At 39.8% G+C, this 21,836-nt stretch overlaps 1 protein-coding gene across 1 annotated transcript in view; it reads left to right on the forward strand.

Annotated features, from left to right (window-relative positions):
* Positions 1–458: 458 nt before the first annotated feature.
* The window catches only part of LOC146520767 (beta-1,4 N-acetylgalactosaminyltransferase 2-like), a 38,581-nt gene continuing 17,203 nt past the window's right edge, over positions 459–21,836 (forward strand). The window contains exons 1-9 of the mRNA XM_085157561.1: positions 459–5,007; positions 6,721–6,891; positions 7,094–7,200; positions 8,033–8,070; positions 11,022–11,088; positions 17,266–17,379; positions 17,558–17,644; positions 20,385–20,566; positions 20,769–20,912. Of these exons, the coding sequence (XP_085013687.1) occupies positions 4,844–5,007; positions 6,721–6,891; positions 7,094–7,200; positions 8,033–8,070; positions 11,022–11,088; positions 17,266–17,379; positions 17,558–17,644; positions 20,385–20,566; positions 20,769–20,912 (1,074 nt within the window). The 5' untranslated portion in view covers positions 459–4,843. The remainder of the gene's footprint in view (positions 5,008–6,720; positions 6,892–7,093; positions 7,201–8,032; positions 8,071–11,021; positions 11,089–17,265; positions 17,380–17,557; positions 17,645–20,384; positions 20,567–20,768; positions 20,913–21,836) is intronic.

The raw sequence follows: 21,836 nt of genomic DNA on the forward strand, positions 1-21,836 counted from the left end.
AATAAGATTTACAAAGAATTAAAGATTCAATATTTGGGTTATGATTTGTTGTATATAAGAACAACAACAACAATAATAATGATAATAATATAATTGATAATACTTTTATGATAGATTGGTGGCAAAAAAGTTTTCTAAATCTTTTATTTTTTATTATAATTTAACTTTTCTAATTTTATACAATGAGTAGGGCACAGTAGAGTTTAATGGCACTCGTTCTCGTTATAGAGAAAATGTCACACGCAAGCAGCCTTTTTAATGTTTGATTTCCAGACCAGATTTGACCCATTACTTTTACAGTTTTGTAAAAAACAAAATAAATAAATAAATAAAAGTAGTGTAAAATCTATGGACAGTAAATAGTCTATGGACAAGTTTCCTACTTGCACTCCCTCTTTGAGAAACTTATGATTAAATGCAGGTGTGTTACTTGCACATATTTTTACCTCTCTTTTTTCTGTTTGGTTTTTATTTCTGTTAGTGAAGGGTGGAGATCTGTGCATGTACCAGTTGGTTGAGCTTTTTTTCTGCTGTTTTCAACCTCGCTCAGTGGTTCCGCCTCCTGTCTTCATCTAATGCTTTATTGTCCTCTGTGACACCAGTTAACTCAAAAGAAAAACACTGCACCTTTCATAGATTTCAACCTTTCTAACAATTACATTACAAGTTGTTCAAGTTTTCCAAGAACAGTTTTTCCTCACTCGCTAATCTTTTTTTTTTTAAATTATTGTGGCTCCATAAACAGCTGGAAGAAGAGGTAGGAAATTAGCTTTTTCTATACTTTTGTCATACCATAAGAATAAAAACCCAATATCTTTGTAATTAAATAAATAAGTTATGTTATTTTTCCGATAATCTCTTATTCGCTCTCTCTGGCGCTGTGGTATTCATTAGTTTGTTTCATTATGTAAATTGTCCTTTACCACAAGAGGGAAAGGAGCCCATACATTTAAATTTATTTAAATATTATTAGATACACCTGTTTGACAGCTATTTAACCTATCTGTTCAGGCATTTAGGGACGTAAACATGGTCAAAACAAGCTTCAGAAGATGGTGATTGACCAACTCTACACATACAGGGTCTTTGTCTGGTTTTATCAGGAGAGTAATGTTTGAAGAATTCATATTTGATGGAAGTCTGCCCTTTTCTTTGATTTCCAACAACGTTCTGTAAAAATCTGGTGCTAGAATGGTCCAGAATTCTTTGTAGAATTCTGCAGGAAAGCCGTCTGGACCCGGAGCCTTATTATTGGGCATACTTATCAGGGCTTCTTGTCTGGCTTGTCTAGCTTTCTTCTAATCCTTGGGCAAGATTGCTCCCAGATGCATTCATCGGAGTGTGAATGTGTGTGTGAATGCTAGTGAGAAAGCACTAAAAATGTGCTTGTGTGAATGGGTGAATGTGTAAAGCGCTTTGAGTGCTCAGAAGAGTAGAAAAGGGCTATATAAGAACCAGTTCATCCATCCACATTCCCAAACTACAGTGAGACACCTGTGCCAAGGTGATTTATGGAAAATAAATAATAGATTGATGACATTGACCAGAGGGGCCGATGGCGCAATATGGCAGCCTCGCTTCTGTCAGTCTGCCCCAGAGCAGCTGTGGCTACAACCGTAGCTGCCTCCACCAGTGTGTGAATGTGAGAGTGAATGAATAGTGGCATTGTACAGCGCTTTGGGTGCCTTGAAAAGCGCTTTATAAATCATATCTATTATTATTATTATTATTATTATGTGTCATACACTGACGTGAATACTCATGCTAACAAAAAAGGTTTTTAAGCACTACCGTTTGCTGTTTGTAGAGAAGCAAACTATTGTAAGTAGTTCTCAGGAAGCAATGATAGATGATAGCCATGTCATTAAGATTTTATGAATTTGCTCTTATGCTCTTTGCACTTGTGCTCGGGCTTAAAAGGGAGAATGGCGTTGCTGCAGAGTAAAGTCTAAGTCACTTAGACTTAAGTACACCAAGTGAATAAACTTCTTTATTAATCTGCAAAGACTTGTAATTTATTAGGATTAATTTAGGAATGATGTTAGGAATGTATTGTGTTTATAAATTTGCTCCCCCTCCAAGCTGATCAAGTTTATCACTATGGTTTTGTGATAAACCTGGTTTTGATAATAAGGACTGCAGAGTGCAAGCAGTGGCCTGTTGATTGAATTTTGTGTTAAATTATGATATATTGTTTAACAATTAATCTGTTTTAAGCAATGTTTGTACCAATATAAAGATGTGAAAGCAGTATTGTGTTTACATCATAGTTAAATAATAATAATAAAAAAAATATTAATATTTTTCCAAAATAATTGTGATTATCATTTTGATCCTACTTGTGCAGACCTAGTTTGCAATGTTAAAAACAAAATTATTTTAGTTCAAATTAATTTATTTTCAAACAGGCAAAGCAAAGATGAATCCAGTGCATGTGTCTTAAAATTGCAGTTTGTCTGAACACAGGCAGATGGCGCTAATTCTGATCTACTGCCTGGACTAATGGACTAATCTTTTCCAATCCCATGAGCCCCTTTGCAGCCAAAAGTACGGAGCCCCGCAGGGGACATGGGAGAAAAAAAATAAGACGGACTTTTGCGAGATCTCACAAAACTAACTCGGGATCTCGCAAAACTTTTGCGAGATCACGCAAAACAAACTCAGGATCTCGCAAAAGTTGAATTCCAACAATGGCGGCAGCTACTTAGTTGTAATATTACTCTTTCTGGGTCACAAAATACACTTTTAAGATATTTTGAGGCGTGGATGTAGTTGTGTAAACGTCAGATACCTGTCTTTACAAGACATCACATATTTGCAAAAGTGCTCCGACGTTTTCGGAGATCTAACACCCACTAGCTCGAAGCTAACGGGAGGTCGAGACCTACTACATCCGGGAGGAACACCGCTTTCCCGGCACATCGTGCCTGAACCTCCCGGTCGGCTTTGAGCTGGCAGCCTCCGACAAATGCGGCTAAAACTTTTGCGAGTTCTCGCAAAAGTCCGTCTTAATTTTTTTTTTCTCCCATGTCCCCTGCGGGGCTCCGTACAAAAGGACTTAAAGTATTGAAGATACAGGCGATAAACTGTCAAAATGTGATTTCCAGTGTTTCTGTTTTGTTTGTTTTTTTCATGTGTAATATCTCTGCTTATATTGGTAAACAGATTGTAGTCAATAGGCTTTACAAAGGATTTATATATAAAATAAAAAATAATTCCTGTTGCAAGTATCCTTATGATTCCATGATATTGTATCTAAATTTTATTCAATTCAGTCTTTTCTGGCCACTATCGTTATTAGGGCTCGGTATTGTGACTGAATTCTAGAATCAATTCGATCCACGATTCGATTTGAATCGGGGACATTTTGCCTCAGTCAGAAATATTATAATTTAGATCATTTATCAGTACATTTCCATATTTTTATATCTATAAAAAGAAAGCTGACACTTGCGAGACTTTATCAAAGGTGTAAGCATCACAACAGATGCTTTTGTGTCAAAGTAGCTGAGGATAAAACAGAAAACCATGAAGGTGATTTTCCTGGCCTGGGATTTAAAAAAATATATTCTGCAGTAGATCAAAAATGAAAGAAAACCATTAATCAACATATGAACATTACCTGATGCTGCTGAAGTGAAGCAGAGCAAAGTTACAGAGGTTTTATTAGAGACACAGCCATGCTTTTTGCAATTTTGCATAATTTTAAAAAGTTTAAATTTTTTCAGTAGCCTATTAAACAGCGGAAGTGAGGCTTTCTTTTCGGAAGCACTTAAAAGGAAAAAAACAGTGGCCGACAGCGCTGTAAACAACGGTAGACTTGTGCGCAAGTGAATAATGAAGAAAACAGATTTTTAGATGGGAAACTGTTCTTGAAGTATACTGGGGGAGAGAGAGAGAGAGAGCTGTGCATGAAGTGTGATTTTATCATGGTGGAAGCAAAACAGGAAAAGTAAGACGGAATTCATGACGATGTTTATCAAATGTGAAGCGTGTTTCATTGAATTTTGGTTGGAGAGAGATAAAACCTGCAGCTCAGAATCTAGCGCAAAAAATACATAAACACAAAGCGCGGACCCGCTGAAACATCAGAATCAGCGAGCTGTCGGCTTTCAGCCCCGACGACATGTTCGTGCCGTTGGGTGAGAAAGGAGACATCTCACTGATTCTGATGCGTCGGCGAGTCCGCGCTTTGTGTTTATGTTTTTGTGCAGAATCCGTGTACCTGCTCTCATTTACTGTTTTAGCTGTTTGGTGGTTGTTGACATTTTGTGAGGTTTAACCTGAGATTCTGGCTTTTCAGGCAAAATAAATTTATATTAAAAAAATTGGTTCAGGATTTTAATGAATCGATATCACGTTATCCAAGCCAGAATCGATTTTAATCGATAAATCGATAATCAAAACCCACCCCTAATCATTATGCTGCTGTTATATTATTCTTATTTCAATTTCTGCTGCCCTCTTGGCCAGCTCACTCTTCAAAAACTAAAAACTAAAAAAAAATTCTAATGTAAATGAGACTGTTTAACCAAATAAATATAGGACATCTAAATGTCAACAAGTCATTTACAACAGCTTCAATTTTTTTGGCAAATACTGAAAATTCCTTTTTGGCAATTACACCGAAAGCTTCAACTGAGAGATGGAGGATGGATTTTTTTACAGACGCAAAGGAAACATTTTTTAAAAGAAAGCCATTTTTCATGTTAATTTTATACATGTTCAGTCATATCTAAGATGTGAGTCAAGACATACAGATTTTATATGACTGATATGTCCATTTGTGAAGTTTAAATATTTAGATGTTAAAGATTTTGCCTTTGCTAATTAACCAACTGTAATGTGTGTTTCTGTGTATCAACAGATGTATATCTATACATACTCGAAGCTTTTTGTAATTGCTGTTGTTGGTGTGCTGTTCATCATGTTTGCATTCTATATGGGGAATCCGTATAAATGGGCAAGTGAGCTAGTCAAGTACAATCATCCAACATCAAAACAAAGGTAAATTATTCCTGTATCGTGTGTGTGTGGACAAACTGTCCTCTTCAAATTTGTATGTTATACATTTTTCTTTTCATGGCAGATAGACTGAAGCAACTGAGTGAGAAGGATAAAGCGATGTAGCTAAAACAGTGTTGTGCTGAAAGTGACCCGTGCACAATATTTGTAAGACCCTTTGAAAAGAAGCTGAAAGTCTGCACGTCAATTATGTATTGATTATTTGATAGTGTCTTTGTCACAATTATTATAGAGGGCACTGCATATATGTTCAGAAGTTTTCTGGGAGATTTATGAATGATCACTAATTCATTTTATTCAACACTGTACATTTACTGTTTCAATAATGACCAATCACTAGAAATTAATAGTGGAGACAACAATTAGTGTAAAAAACTGAGTTCAGGTACATCCTCTTTTGTCAGATGGCCATACACACACACACACACGCACACGCACGCACACACACGCACACACTGGGTTCCCTAGCAACTACACTGGAAATGTTTGCACAATAGAGCCTCACTTCCATGCCAACAACTCCTCTGTTGGCAGCATCATTGTATCATTGAACTTTTCTTGTAGATTTGGTGTACAATGCTTTTTTGAGGCCTTGCTCAGAGGTCAGTGGGTGTCAGCACCATGACAAGGCGATATATAACCTAATGCCGGGCTCACACTGTGCGATTTTTGGCCCATTTTGAGCCGATTTTTGAGTCGTGCGACCGTTTTGGTGATCGGCCCGATTTTGGCCTTCATCGTGCATCGTGCATCGTGTAGTATACACGATTATATACAGGGGTAACGAGAAGCGATTAACACTTCACGACCAGCTCCCGATCATCAATCGCTTGGTCGTGAGAATTTCAAGGTTTGAAATCCTCGCGACCGTCGTGATGTCACCGGGTGTCACCGCAGTTTCTCACACTGCGCACGCGCAAACACAAATGTCAGCGAAAAAGACGGCGCAGCACGGCAGTGCAGCGTGTGATCTGGACACAAGCGATGGAGGCACTTGTAGAACTTTGGAAAGCTCATCCGAGCCTTTTCATTGTGGCCTCACAAAGTTATCACGACCACAACAACCGTGAAAATAGTTGGATAGACATTGCTGCTCAATCACAGCTGCCTGATCAATGTTTTCATTAGCAATTTAGCAAAGTTGATGGTCGTGGTGTGTGTGTCTGTGTGAGTGAAAGACAGAGAGGGAGAGCAAGAGACAGAATTTCTGTTATAACCTTCATTTTATGGACGCACAGTGTGAGCACTCAGGTCGCATCAGAGCATCGGGTCGTATAGTGTGAGACCTGCATCGTGACCTACGAACTTTTAACCCCTGCGAGTCAATCGTGCAGTTTGAGCAGGAGCTGAATCGCGCAACTGACAAAATCGCACAGTGTGAGCCCGGCATAAGTGAGGCTCTTTACTACTTATTTGATCACTACACTGGTGAGGGCGAGAGAGGCCAGGAAACTGACGGTGGGGATGCATTAGAGGAGAAATTGTCTGCATCTGAAGGTGGCACGGAATATAATCCATGCAATCTAGACCAAGAAATGACTGATGAGGAGGAATCCAATGATGACTAGGATGGCCATGCTGAGGCTGCCATAAGGATCACATCATATAAGGACATACTTTCTTTTATACTTGACTGTAGTAGTTCATTTAAATGTTGATGTTGAATTGTGACTCTTCAGGACTTCCATATTACAGGCACTCTTCAGGATCTCTAAATTATAAGTCATCTTTGCCCACACAACGTCGCTTACCTGGTCCATGCACCTGTCCTGGTGGCTTTACAGTTCTCAAAGACCACATCCCAAAAGACCAGTATGAGGAATTAATGCAGCGACGAGCTAAAGAGTTCCAGGAATACAAAGCCAGGTAGAAGATGGAGCTTTCTGTGAACTGTTAGACTTACAGTTCAGTAATAAATGAATTAAAATGTGTGTGTGTGTGTGTGTGTGTGTGTGTGTGTGTGTGTGTGTGTGTGTGTGTGTGTGTGTGTGTGTGCGTGTGTGTGGGTGTCATACTGAGCATTCAAAATTATTTTGTGTAATTTTTTCCAAATCCATCTCCTCAACAGGACTAATTCAATACTATCCAAGCTACTTTTTGCTTTGCCTAACTCTCCTCTGCAGTATCCTATCCAGGGCGTTATAGCACGACCCTTGACTGCAACTGCAATACCAGGTATGTTAAGCTCAACATATGCTTTGGTCACCAATGTTTTAGTTTTTATGTTCCTATAAAAATATAAATACAAATAGAATAGGAAGGCAACAAGGCCATGGTTCACAATTGTTTATGAACACAGGGTTAACAAGTGATCATAGTAGTTTTTATAAAAGTATGCTGTCAGTAGTCAGATCAAAAACAGCACTGAACAAATACATCTGCAAAGAAGTAGTTATTTGGTGATTCAGAGTCAATAGACTAGGTAAACTTAAGTCATTTAAAACACAGCTAGAAAAAGCTACATTTCCTGTGAAAATGCCAGGTGAATGCCATGTAGTGGAAATGGTCTTTGAAAAACTGCTGAAGAAACAGAACTATCTGCTGAAAAGAGGTAAAAAAGCTGAAAGGCCACAGATAGTCAAACCTACGCCCCCCGTTGTCAGGGTGCCTGCTCATCTCAGTGAGCTACAACGGTGCTCATGCCAGCGAGCCAAACCGGTGTGCAGAAGAAACAGCACTGTCTGCTGAAAAAAATGTTGCCACGAGAAAGATTGGAATTCACGCTTCCCGCTCTCAGAATGCCTGCTTATCGCAGTGAGCTAAAACACGGCTCACCCCAGCGAGCTAAACCAGCAACCACACTTGTAGTGTGGTCCCAATCATGTCAATGGGACAAAAAATTGCACAAAAAGCGTAATATTTTAAAACGTATAAAAAACTGAGTGAAAGATAGCTGAGGTTTCCTCAAGAACTCACCTTGCAACACTTGTGTAAAGTGAAAAGATGATGTGAATATGTGGATTTGAGTAGAAGGACTAAGTGACACTGAAGGTAGTTTTTATTTCAGGTTTAGCTCTGTATGCTGAAGAAGGAAAGAGCTATAAGGTTGGTCTGATATCACAGATTGGAAACAGGCAGATCTCCCTGACTGAATGGTAGAGGTTGGCTGGTTTATAAAAGATGGTTGCTGAATGTTTGTAAAGTTCAAAGATGTGTATGCTTATTTTATTTTATAAAAGACAATTAAATTGTACTGAAAAGTTAAACATAATTAATTGTCTCTGATCACCTCTGAGACTGTCACTAATTTTGATGTAAAAATCTGGTGATTTTTGTAAATATTACAAGCAATTATACTTCTTTCTTCTTTGACATGATTTTTTAATCAATGTACAGCAGCCATCTTGGGTGACGTTGGGATTTTATAGAGCTTGCTACTGAAAATGCTTTGATTTTGAGAGCCAGTATCTTATTCTGAATTTAAGTTCACATTTTCTCATTCTTATTCCAAGAGAATTATATACTATATACTAACTGTCAAAAAATTTATTATTGCATTCATGTGTGGCAAACAAGGCTTGGTATACAATCTGCATAGTCAGTATGGGATACAAATAATATCAGGCTGATCCTGCCACAATTTCTTCCCCCTGTCCAAATCACGGACAAAGAGGATCCCACAGTTGTTGTTGTTTTTTTCAACCCATTTTGCACAGAGAGGCATTTTTTGAAAAATGCATAGCAAGCATAAGTACAGAGAAGGGTGAGAAACTACGAAAGGTTATTAGGAACCTGACCAGGGCTAAAGGCGAACCTTCTAGCCAGAGGAACAGACCGTCCATCAGCATGGGTGCTGGCAATGGCGCCGGCCCTCTAACGGCAGGCATAATTAGCTCTCTCTTCACCACGACAGACCAGTACAGTGTCTACATCACCGCAGCCGCAGCACCAATCAGTCTGTTGATCTCTTGCTCCCCTAACTCGTAAACAAGAACCCAAGATATCTAAATTCCTCCACTTGGGGCAGGAACTCTTCCCTGACCCAGAGTGGGCACTCCACCCTTTTTTCAGCTGACCTAACCCCCTAACCGTGGCATAGTTTTCAAAAAAACAGCAGGAATCACCCAATTTGTGATACGATATGTATCACATGAGCAACAGATAGTTGTTATAGTTGTTAGTTCATTGGCCTTGAGACTAGACCAGAAGAAATAATGAAGGATGTTATTGTACATTTTTCTGATTCCCAAGTGACCAGAGAAATAGGCTAAATTTTGAACCTGGAACAGGAATGGAGCTTTCATTTAGTATAGTTTTTATGTATAAAATCAGAACTAGGAGTCTAGCAGTACATTGAAACAGCAATGACCAAAAGGACAACAAGCTTTTATAAATTTTCTTCCATGAGGTTCTCTTTGTACAGAGTGTTGTGGCTGAAGGCTCAAGCTCTTTTTTGAGAAAGGTAAAGTCTGGGTGTGATCTTGTTGGATCTGCATCATTCATAAGAGTCACTAAGGCTACGTTCACTCTGCAGGTCTTGATGCTCAATTCCGATTTTTTGATCAAATCCGATTTTTTTGTCTGCTCGTTCACATAAATAAATAAAATGTGACAGCAAACGCGCTCTAGTGTGAACGCTCAAAGCGGCCGCATGCGCAAAAGAAGATGTCACACACAACGCGCTCTGTTTAGACCCAGAGCAACAGTATTGTTTGACAGATGGCCCTTAATATAAAGACTTCGGACTTCACGTTTCCCAATTTTTGCTTTAAGTTATTTTGTTATTTACATAATAATGTAAATAACCTAATAATGATCCTTATTGCTGTTTTAGAGGAGCGCTGCTTCAAAGGATAGTTGCAGATTTCTGTCAGAATCTGCAGATTATACAGTACAAATAAAATGTTCACGTTTCTCCAACGTTGTCTTCCCAACAGTTTCACCGGATGGCCAGGAAGCGTTCGCGATGTCTTATCGGGCGCTGATAGTTGGCGTCTGTCTTGTGTCAGTGACGTAAAAGACGGATTTAATGCGACCTGACCATCAAACAGCAGTCGCTTTCTAAAACATCGGATATGTATCGGATTCAGGACCACATACGAAAGTGACCCAGATCGGATTTGAAAATATCGGATTTGTGCCGTTCACACTGTCACAGCATGATCGGATATGGGTCGCATAGGGTCAAAAAAATCGGATTTGATGCGCTTTCGCCTGCAGTGTGAACGTAGCCTAAGGTCCACTAAGTCTCTAAGCCTGCACACACGTCTGTTAATTGTGTTTCAAACAAACAAGCTTTATTCACCACATACACAATCATACAGAGTACAACATGAAATGAAATGTTTTGTGTCCGAGCTGCGGACAGGCTGCAGACGTAGCCACGCCATTCCAGGGCTTGGTTTTTAGCATGGGGGGTCTAGCCAGGACCCTTACTGAATACTGGGAGGGAATCAAACTTGTGACTCCCACTCCAAAGGTGTGTAGTCTTCCCACTACAATAATAGCCGCCAATTATCAATTACAGCCCCTTTTGGTAGTTGATTTTGAAATTTCTCAAACAGCACAAGCTCACATGATCATGATAGGTTTTAACTTTACTAGCCTTTGACATTTGTCAAAAAGCACCCTCTTGCAATCTCTACATAAGTTGGGGTGGCAGATTTATTTCATATTCCTAAATTTTTACCTTTAAGATTCAAGCACTGAAACCTATGCTTGCAGGACAGTGGATTTCATAATATAATTCAAACTGTGCTCAGTTGAAGAAGCTGTGCGTACTTGCATCTCCCACTATTTTGCAATCTAACAAGACAGACCACACACCCTTTGGGCTGTGTAGTGCACCTGATATGCACTGAATGCTATAAAACTATAGGAACGCTGAAAAATATGTATTTGCATCAGGTTCTCAGGTTCCGTCTCACTTTAAAGCTTTCTTCTGGTTTAAAAAGACAGCTTGGGTGGTGGTGCAGTTTTGTGGAGGTGGTAGTAGTATTGGTATTGCTAAGATTACTCAGAGTGCTTTTTAGTTTATTCATGTGTTTCTATTCTAGGTTTTCTTAACTGTGTCAAATGGTGTCCTAACCACAGAAACTCCAACTGCAGAGGCCACTGTTCAAGGTGAGTTTCCAAGTCAAAGGTAAATTTATATATACACTGGTACCAAATTAACATTTTCTTTTGTTATTTTTAATTATTGAATATTATTAGCTTGCTTTTTTCTCTTTGTTTCTTTGTTTTTTGTTCCTGTGTCCCCAATAGAAGGATCAACACTGTACAGAAAATGCTAATATTTATATAATTATTTTGGATGAGAATTTGAACAGTGGAAGACTAGTAAAAGCTAGGTGTAAGGTAAACTATATGCCAAGAGTGAACAAGACATTGATACACTGATCCATACCAGTACAGCGTCTACAGCAATTACATTGGAATATCATTCAAACTGTCCATCCATCCATTCGCTTCCGCTTATCCTTTTTAGGGTCACAGGGGGTGCTGGAGCCTATCCCAGCTGTCATAGGGCGAGAGGCGGGGTACACCCTGGACAGGTCACCAGTCTGTGGCAGGGCAAACACACAGAGACAGACAACCATTCACACTCACATTCATTTGCACATTCGCACCTAGTGACAATTTGGATTATCCAATTAACCTATCCCCACAAGCTGCATGTCTTTGGATGGTGGGAGGAAGCCGGAGTACCCGGAGGGAACCCACGCAAACACGGGGAAAACATGCAAACTCCACACAGAAAGACCCCGGCCTGATGGTGGAATTGAACTCAGGACCTTCTTGCTGTGCAGCAACAGTGCTAACCACCGTGCCACCGTGCTGCCTTATCATTCAAACTGGAGAAGTTTATTTGAATGGTAACAAAGAGAGGAAAGGTAGTCAGAACTGAGGGGATTGCACTTGTTGATCTGTGGGACCAGCACCCGAATACAGGAAGTTTGATCATATGAGTATTACTTCAGTGCAGAGCTTGGATGGAGCTAGTAGGTGAGGGGACTCCCCCAGTTCTAATTGCCTCTAACTTCTAAATACCCCAGTACCCCAGCTAAACTGAGAGGACTGAGTAGCCTTGCAGGCCCAGTATGTACCGGTCACAGCTGTTGCAGCAGCGCCCCTCTTGTTCAGTGTTCTTGGAATATGACTGGGTTTAGTTTAGTGGCCTGGAGTGTAAGACTCAAGGTTCTGAGTTCAATTTCTCTAGCCACACCTGATGGCCAGGGCTTTTCCCATGGAGGCTAGCAGGCCTCAGACCAAAGAAGCTACATGGGTCCAACCACCACCATGGTGGGAGTATACTTGAATCCTCCACCCTCCAACAAGTTTTCTTTCCAGACATTGAGGTTTTCTCCAGTGAATGAGAAGTTGCTTCTCTATGCCTTTTGGTTGGGGAAAAGGTCCTGACTATCATTTGTCTGTGTGCCAAATGACACTTCAGAGTGCTCAGCCTTCTTGGGGTCATTTGTTGGAGTGCTGGGAAGTGTGCCATCTGGGGATTCCATTGTTCTACTCCATAATTCCACATGGGCAATGATAGCGTGACCTGGAGAGGTGTCATAAGGAGGAATAGGCTGTTATATCTGAATGGTGTTCTGTTACTGGACTTCAGTGTTAACTACAACATAACACCACGATTGAGGGTATTCATAAGTGTATGTGGCACCAGAACACTATGTAGAAGGTTGAGGATCAGTTTTGTAATCGCATTATCAGATCTGCAGTCATAAGTCTTGGACACTCATGTGTAGAGATGAGATGCGCCGCTAGTTGATCACCACCTGGTGACCAGTTGTGGCAGAAAATTCTGGACAGACCTGCTGAGGGTATGCTGCGGGCACGGGCCATCTTCAATTCAATTTAATTCAATTCAATTTTATTTATATAGCGCCAAATCACAACAAAAGTCACCTCAAGGCGCTTCATAGATACAGAGAAAAGCCCAACAATCATATGACCCCCTATGAGCAAGCACTTTGGCGACAGTGGGAAGGAAAAACTCCCTTTTAACAGGAAGAAACCTCTGACAGAACCAGGCTCAGGGAGGGGCGGGGCCATCTGCTGCGACCGGTTGGGGTGAGAGAAGGAAGACAGGATAAAGACATGACTTAATAATTGATCAACAAATTGATTTACTCTGCCTTACAGAAACCTGGTTGCAGCAGGATGATTATGTTAGTTTAAATGAATCAACACCCCCGAGTCATTCTAACTACCAGAAATCTCGAAGCACAGGTCGAGGGGGCGGTGTGGCAGCAATTTTTCACACCAGTCTATTAATTAATGAAAGACCAAGACAGACTTTTAATTCATTTGAAAGCCTGATGCTTAGCATTGTCCACCCCAGCTGTGAAACTCAGAAACCAGTCTTACTTGTTATCATCTATCGTCCACCTGGGCCTTACACAGAGTTTCTGTCTGATTTCTCAGACTTTTTATCTAATTTAGTTCTGAGCTCAGATAAAATAATTATTGTGGGTGATTTTAACATCCATGTAGATGCTAAAAATGACAGCCTCAACATGGCATTTAATCTGTTGTTAGACTCAATTGGTTTCTCTCAAAATGTAAAAGAACCCACCCACCACTTTAATCACACTCTAGATCTTGTTTTAACATATGGCATAGAAACTGAACATTTAACAGCGTTTCCTGAAAACCCTCTCCTGTCTGATCATTTCTTGATAACATTTACATTTACAATAATTGATTACGCAGCAGTGGAGAGTGGACTTTATCAAAGTAGATGTCTTTCTGAAAGCGCTGTAACTAAGTTTAAGAATATAATCCAGCCACTGTTATCATCGTCAATGCCCTGTACCAACACAGAGCAGAGCAGCTATCTGAACGCTACCCCAACAGAGGTCGATTATCTTGTTAATAATTTCACCTCCTCACTACGTACGACTCTGGATACTGTAGCTCCAGTGAAAACTAAGGTCTCTAATCAGAAGTACCTGACCCCGTGGTATAATTCTCAAACACGTACCCTAAAGCAGATGACTCGTAATCTGGAGAGGAAATGGCGTGTCACAAATTTAGAGGATCATCATTTAGCCTGGAGAAATAGTTTGTTGCTTTATAAGAAAGCCCTCCGCAAAGCCAGAACAGCTTACTACTCATCACTGATTGAAGAAAATAAGAACAACCCCAGGTTTCTCTTCAGCACTGTAGCCAGGCTGACAAAAAGTCAGAGCTCTTTTGAGCCAACCATCCCTTTAACGTTAACTAGTGATGACTTCATGAACTTCTTCACAAATAAAATTTTTATCATTAGAGAAAAAATTACCAATAATCATCCCACAGATGTAATATTATCTACAGCTACTCTTAGTTCTATTGATGTTAAGTTAGACTCTTTTTTTCCAATCGATCTTTCTGAGTTAACTTCAATAATTACTTCCTCCAAACCATCAACGTGTCTTTTAGACCCCATTCCTACAAAACTGCTCAAAGAAGTCCTGCCATTGATTAATTCTTCGATCTTATATATGATCAACCTATCTCTAATAATCGGCTATGTACCACAGGCCTTCAAGGTGGCTGCAGTTAAACCTTTACTCAAAAAGCCATCTCTAGACCCAGCAGTCTTAGCTAATTATAGGCCAATCTCCAACCTTCCTTTCATATCAAAAATCCTTGAAAGAGTAGTTGTCAAACAGCTAACAGATCATCTGCAGAGGAATGGTTTATTTGAAGAGTTTCAGTCAGGTTTCAGAGTTCATCACAGCACAGAAACAGCTTTAGTGAAGGTTACAAATGATCTTCTTATGGCCTCTGACAGTGGACTCATCTCTGTGCTTGTCCTTCTTGACCTTAGTGCAGCATTCGATACTGTTGACCATAATATTCTATTAGAGCGATTAGAACATGCTGTAGGTATTACAGGTATTGCATTGCAGTGGTTTGTATCATATCTATCTAATAGACTCCAATTTGTGCATGTAAATGGAGAGTCCTCTTCACACACTGAGGTTAATTATGGAGTTCCACAGGGTTCAGTGCTAGGACCAATTCTGTTTACATTATACATGCTTCCCCTAGGCAGCATCATTAGAAGACATAGCATACATTTTCACTGCTATGCAGATGACACCCAGCTCTATCTGTCCATGAAGCCAGATAACACACACCAATTAGTTAAACTGCAGGAATGTCTTAAAGACATAAAGACTTGGATGGCCACTAACTTTCTGCTTCTTAACTTTGAAAGTGTGACAATGTGGTAGGACCTGCCATGCGTCTTCTACAGTGGGAATTATATAATAATAATAATAGACTCCAATTTGCGCATGTAAATGGAGAGTCCTCTTCGCACACTGAGGTTAATTATGGAGTTCCTCATAGGGGGTCATTGTCACACTTGGCTGCAGCTTTTTAGCTGCCAGCTACACATACACAATAAAAACACTCAGGCCACAGTTCACTCTTTTATGGAGAGAGGCATGATGATCTCATGCAGCTCAGGTGTGTTTTCCTCCACCGCTGTGTGCCACGAACCACACCCCATCACACCCACCTTCAGCAGAGGCTCAACTGCACTCTGAGGGAGGCTGGGAACAGTGAATCTGAGTGGATCATGTGCTGCACTGCCATTTCTAAATTGGCAACAAGGGGCTGTGGCTTGTAGAGCCTGTGGGACTCCAGAGGCAACTGACAGGTTGCAGGCTAAGCAAAGTACAGTTGTGGGTCTTATGTGGCTGATTCAAAAATGTAGGGGTGGAGTTCATTGAGACCATGGAAGAAGAACTTTTTCTTTTTCTAAATTTATATAAATTATTTGCTAAAACCAGAATACAATATTGTGGTCTAATGGATGTTTGGAAGAATTGTTTCCAGTGCCTTCACAAAACACTTTATTATGTCTAGAAAACAAATGGTAACACGACTCAAGTGCGGGACTCAGGCAAAACAACAAGGCAGAAGAAGTAGTTAAAGACTTAAAGATATTTACAAATAATTTAAACTGGGGTGAGTGACTAATTCGACTTAAACAAACGCCAAAACACATGAGTGATCTTTTACGTGGGCAAGAGTCTTGACTAAACACAAATATCAGATTAACTTGAGTGAGACACTGTGTCAAGAGATGTATTCTAAAACACTGAGAATCAGAGAGGAGAAACACACAGTTTTACTTGCAGCAAGGACAGCCACAGAGCACCCGCACGAGAGTGAGAGCTCAGGGACTCGCGCTCTGCCACTGCCCTGGTCTTTATTTATAGACATCAGTGGGTGTTGGTTCCTTACATTGGAATGTGGATGGAGAGCTGCACTGGTCCTTTTGAACAGTTGTTGATTGCACTGCTGACTCACACATTAAGGTCAATGAAGGTCAAATGAAGGGTTTTCATGTACTCAGCATAAAGTGTGTCTGATCCTTCCACTGTCTAGGTGGGGATTATCTGTTATGTTCTACAAAGGTTGCTGGCTCTCCATTATTCCTGTCAGTAACACATTAAACTAGCCGTTATTTTAGATTTTTATAATTTTTTTCCTGTAACATGTGTAAAATAAAAATTGTAATCTCAAAAGACTGAATTCATAAAAGAGTAATGTGATAAAAATTTAGACGACAAAGACATATACATGTGTTCTTTTTCTTACAAGGTATCTTGACACTTTTTTAAAAGCACTACCCTGCAACCCAACCCTTTTTTATTACATCTTTTTATATTATGATGGTTTTCCCTTGGACTTGCCTCCATAGCTCCATACAATTTTAGACATCGTGTCTCCTCAATCAGCGTAGTATTTGTGGTTTTACATGAATCTTATTTGGTAAAGTTCAGGACTTCATATTGTCGTTGTCAATTATCAGTAACTTGTGTATTTTGGCTGGGCTAGCGTGGTAGTTAACACTGTTGCCTCACAGCAAGAAGGGCCTGAATTCATCTCCACCATCTACTGTATTTTTGTGTGGAGTGTGCATGTTCTCTCTGTGTTTGCACTGGTTCTCTTGTCTACTCTGGCTTCCTCCCAGAATCCAAACACATGCAGTGAATGAGGTTAGGTTAGTTGGTTATTCTTAACTGCCTGTGAATGTGAGTGTCAATGGTTGTCTGTATGTGTTAGACCTGCGACGGACTGGCGACCCACCCCGACCTCCCAATAAGGATAAGCGCAAGAGAATGGATGGGCGAATAATTTAACTAGGAAGGACACTTTCCTAATTAGCCAGAATAAATGACTCTGAATTAAAGACTACTCCTATTATATTATAAGCCCTTTCTGAGAAATGACGAGCAGTATTATATTACTGTACAATTGTCTGGTTTTAATTCACAGGTTCTGGAGGGACGGAACTGATTATTGAGTCTAGCAGCCTGTTGGTCCTCAATGACCTGCTGGCCAAAGTGTCCTATACCAGCACCATCTACCACATAAACACTGGAGACCTTGGTATGTGTCAGAAATGTGAAGAGCTATAAACACCCATTTTTAAATGACAATTGAATTTGCAAAATAATGCGCATTTTACACAGGATCATTAATGCACGAGTCCTGTATGTTTAAAATAACTGTGAAAGAAAAAGTGAGTCCCCCTTGTTCTGAACCTAAACTTTTTTTGTTTGTTTAGTCACCTTCCAGTTTGAAAACTATGAAGCCGTGTTTCCCATTACCATCCAGCAGCCTCATGTACCAGTCCTGTATGACATGGGAACAGGTAGAAGTGAATTCTTGATCAGGGCTTAATAGTCAAGCCCATATTCATTTAAATATTGTTGGAAAATGCTTATTTAATATATTAATTGCATGCTGTTAAGAGCATTAACAGCATCCAAAGAACATTATGTTGACGCAAAATCATTATTTCCTTCAGTTACTGTCATTTTCTCATTATCTTACCTTTCTCAGAAAACAAATCTTAAGCCTCTTCTTCTTCACTCCTAGATGTTTCCACCTTAGTAACTAGTAACTGATTAGTTAATAAATATAACCAAGAAGACCTCACAATAGTATAATATAGTTTGAGCAATCTTCTGGACATAACTCCATTCTTAAAGTGAGGTGTTTGCAGACATCATAGCATGGTGTGGTAGAACTATTTAGACCAGCTGACTGGGGCTTTGTCAAGATTTTCAATCAGTCCCTATCATATCCCACCAACTCACCCTGCCTGAAATCCATCATAGTCCATCTGCATAAAAAAAACTTGCCTCAATGTCTACCAGCCATTAACACTGACTAAACTCAACTGGTTATGAAGTGGTTCAAGAAATTGGTCCAGAGTAATATTATGTCATTAATTTCCTTCACGTTTGATGCACACACATTTTCTTACAGGGCAAATAAGTACACCGAGGACTGTAGCACTTGCATTTTCACTGTCACTGCATTGTCATATCTGAAGAAGCAGATAAGCATGGATGCATGGCTGCTCTTCATCAACTTAGCTCTGTTTCTAATAACACCACCCTCTGTCACTATTGTTTAAACTGCATGCTGTTGGATAAAACACTTTTTGATGGATCATACTCAGAGGGTTATATATGATCCCCTCCTCTACACCCACGGTTACACCCCCATTCACCATAGTAACAGGGATAACTGGGTGCAGGGACTGGGCAGGGGAAACTGTGGCTGGCCAGGGCAAAGCTTGCAGGTGGGGGTTGCGTGGGGGGGGGGGCAGGAGAGGTCCAGGTGGGTGCTGCGTGCAATGCAGGGAGGCAGGCAGGAGAGACTGGCAGTTCAAAAAAGGGGAGAGATTACCGGCGGCTGCAAACTTGTATCCAGGAGAGCTTGGTCGTGGGTTTCAGAGGCTGACGAGAAAACAGAGCAAATAATGTTAATATACACGATGAGTCACCAAGGAACAGACGTGAGGCCGAGAACTGACTAAAGTTGGCAGATAATCAGATAAAGACCAGTTGAGTGCGCAGGTCATAAATACTGCTGGTATGATTGCCATCAGGTGAGGAACAACAAAGACTCCACCCAGTGGGGAGGAGCCGATGCTGTGGAAAACCACCCAGACCATGACATCAACACAGTGGTGAAGAAAGCCCAACAGAGATTGCTCATGAAAAAATCCCCAGAAAACTGATGATGTCCTCATATTGGTGCCCAATAGAAAGCCGACTCTCTCTGACTGTGGTTTTCCACCTACACAGTGGGGCAGGGGAAAGTGCTCAGGGTGCTACAAAGGTCACCCAGGTAATCAACAGCTGCCCTCGACCCTCTCTGGAGGAATTTCACAACACCCCATATCTCAGTAAATACTAAAACATTTTCATGACTCATTACACCAAAATCTTAAATAAATAAAGCATTAGATGCAATTAAAGCATAGTTTTAATTATTACTGGTGACACTGATGCAATATTTTCAACACAGGGATTGGTCTCAATGTTTGCTAAATGTCTATTGTTTTATTAGGCTTATCTTTTATATTTCTTTGCATTCATTTAGTTTACACTTTATTTATATCCTTCCTATCACAATAAAGAGCTGTGATGTGTAACTAAATTTTGCCGGAGGTGGATAACAACTTACAGCACAGATTAAGTTTAAGTTTACAATTACAGTATTCCTGTGACATACATTTAGTTTCAGTTTCAGTTTTATTTGTCATATGCAAGTTAGCACAGGGTCAACATTGCAATGAAATGTATTTGACGAGCAGTAGACAGTCACTCAGCAGTATAGTAAGTAAAAAATAGTAAGAGCAAAATGTTTATAAGATATAGTAAAAAGATACATATATATATATATATATATATATATATATATATATATATATATATATGACCGTTAACATGTATAAATCTAAATTTGTTACAATAGTAACAACATTTACAACAATAACCTTACATTTGTTGTATAAGACAAAAAATCATAAACTTTAAGGGACAAGTTTACTGAGGTTATAAATCAAGTGAGCATAAGGGTAATGTTTCGAGACTTCAAAACATTGTAGGATTTTTATTTATTTATTTATTTATTCATTTACTAACCAGAGAATGCAATATGCTGCATTTAATACTGCATTTAGTCTTCCAACCCACTGTCTTTTTTTCATTTAAAGTTTTTGCTGTGTCTTTTCTCAAATTGCTCTGAGAATTTTCTGAAATCACTTCCAAACTGGGAACTGGGACTTTCTTGCTAGAAATTTCTCAAAGCTCACTCAGAGTATGCTGAGAATCTTTCTAATCTGATATCTGTATTGTGACCCCATGCCTAGCAGGCTCCAGAAAGACTCTAAAACATATTCATAATAAAAGGCAGATTCTATATCTTTATATCTAACTTATTTTTCATCCTCACACATGCTTTTCCAGAATTATAAAAAAAATACATTTATTAGTATTTTCTTTGGTTGAATGACTCAGAAATGTAGTGCTACTCTGCCATATTAACAGTTCATCTTTTCTTAAAATTATTCTCTGTGTACTTCTGTCTGTTAGATATCAGCTCTCAAGTCACCATCGTCACAAAGACCTTTCTGCGTTACAAACAACTGAGGGTGTTGTTGGACAGCATCCGGAAATTCTATAGTGACATTAAAGTGATTATTGCAGATGACAGTTTACAACCAGAGAAGGTTACTGGAGAAAACATCCAGCATTACATCATGCCTCCAGCACAGGTATGCACACACATTAATTTCAGAATTATGAGTTCTTAGCAATATTTTGGACTTAAATTATATTTATAGAATATAAGACATGAAAATGTCAATTCAGTTCTTGGAAGACTTATCAAGTACAATTCCAGTCAAACCAGGTAAATCTCGGGGTCCCATTCCAATTCATGAATTTGAACAGAGGATGTTTCTTTGTTCTTCTCAGGGCTGGTTTGCAGGCAGAAATCTGGCTGTTTCCCAGGTAACCACCAAGTACTTCCTGTGGGTGGATGATGACTTTTTGTTTACAGAGAAGACAAAGATAGAGAAACTTGTGGAGGTGATGGAGGCGGTCCCTGAACTAGATGTGGTAAGAATGAAATATCTTGTGTTGGGTCAGTGGTTCAGTTTGTAACAGTTTTTTTTTCTTTAGCTCAATCATGTGTAACTTGGACCTACAAGTCTTAAGTTTTCTTGATAAGAGAAGACATCAATTGTTGGGTCTGTGTTTCCACAAGCCCTGCTGGTTTAGAGACTTATTCTCAAGGCACCGTATATACAGTGTTGGGAAGGTTACTTTTAAAATGTATTCCATTACAGATTACAGAATACATGCCCCAAAATGTATTCTGTAACGTATTCCGTTACGTTACTCAATGAGAGTAACGTATTCTGAATACTTTGGATTACTTAATATATTATCATGCTCTTTACAACTACATGAATGTACTATTGCTGTGATTTATTACTGTTACTAAAGGTTCGCAGCTCCGAACCGTAGTAAAGGGACCTCTGACTAATACGGTGGGTTCTGTGTCGGGCTCGTAGCCGAAAACTAGCTTTACTTTGTTGTCTGGGTCAACTTTGTTAGCCAGAGACAGAGAGAGGCGTTGAAAGGCTGCTCCAACGGAACTTATTGTTTTTGGAGGAAAACACGAACACGGTGTACAGTCGAGTCTTAATAGCTTACTTACAACTGGGCTCGTCAGGCTCTCTTCTTGGCTGCAGTGGTTATTATTATATTTACATGCTTCCAGCTCCCGTTTCTGCTCGATGACAGCTCGTACTTTTCCTTTTTCTCCCTCCCTCGCTCACAGACACATAACGTGTATGGCAGTCCATTCTCCCTGCAGCACGGACTACACTGCCCATGATGCTACATTCTTTAGAGCTATACCTGTAGCATTCTGCCTATTAACTTAGCACAACAACAACAAAAAGGCCTCTCTCACCCAGGAAACATGTAGTCGCAGAGAGAGAGAGCGTCACCCTGTAACCATAGTAACCGTAACGC

This window comes from Neolamprologus multifasciatus, chromosome 4, assembly GCF_963576455.1.
Source record: "Neolamprologus multifasciatus chromosome 4, fNeoMul1.2, whole genome shotgun sequence".
Lineage (NCBI taxonomy): Eukaryota > Metazoa > Chordata > Actinopteri > Cichliformes > Cichlidae > Neolamprologus > Neolamprologus multifasciatus.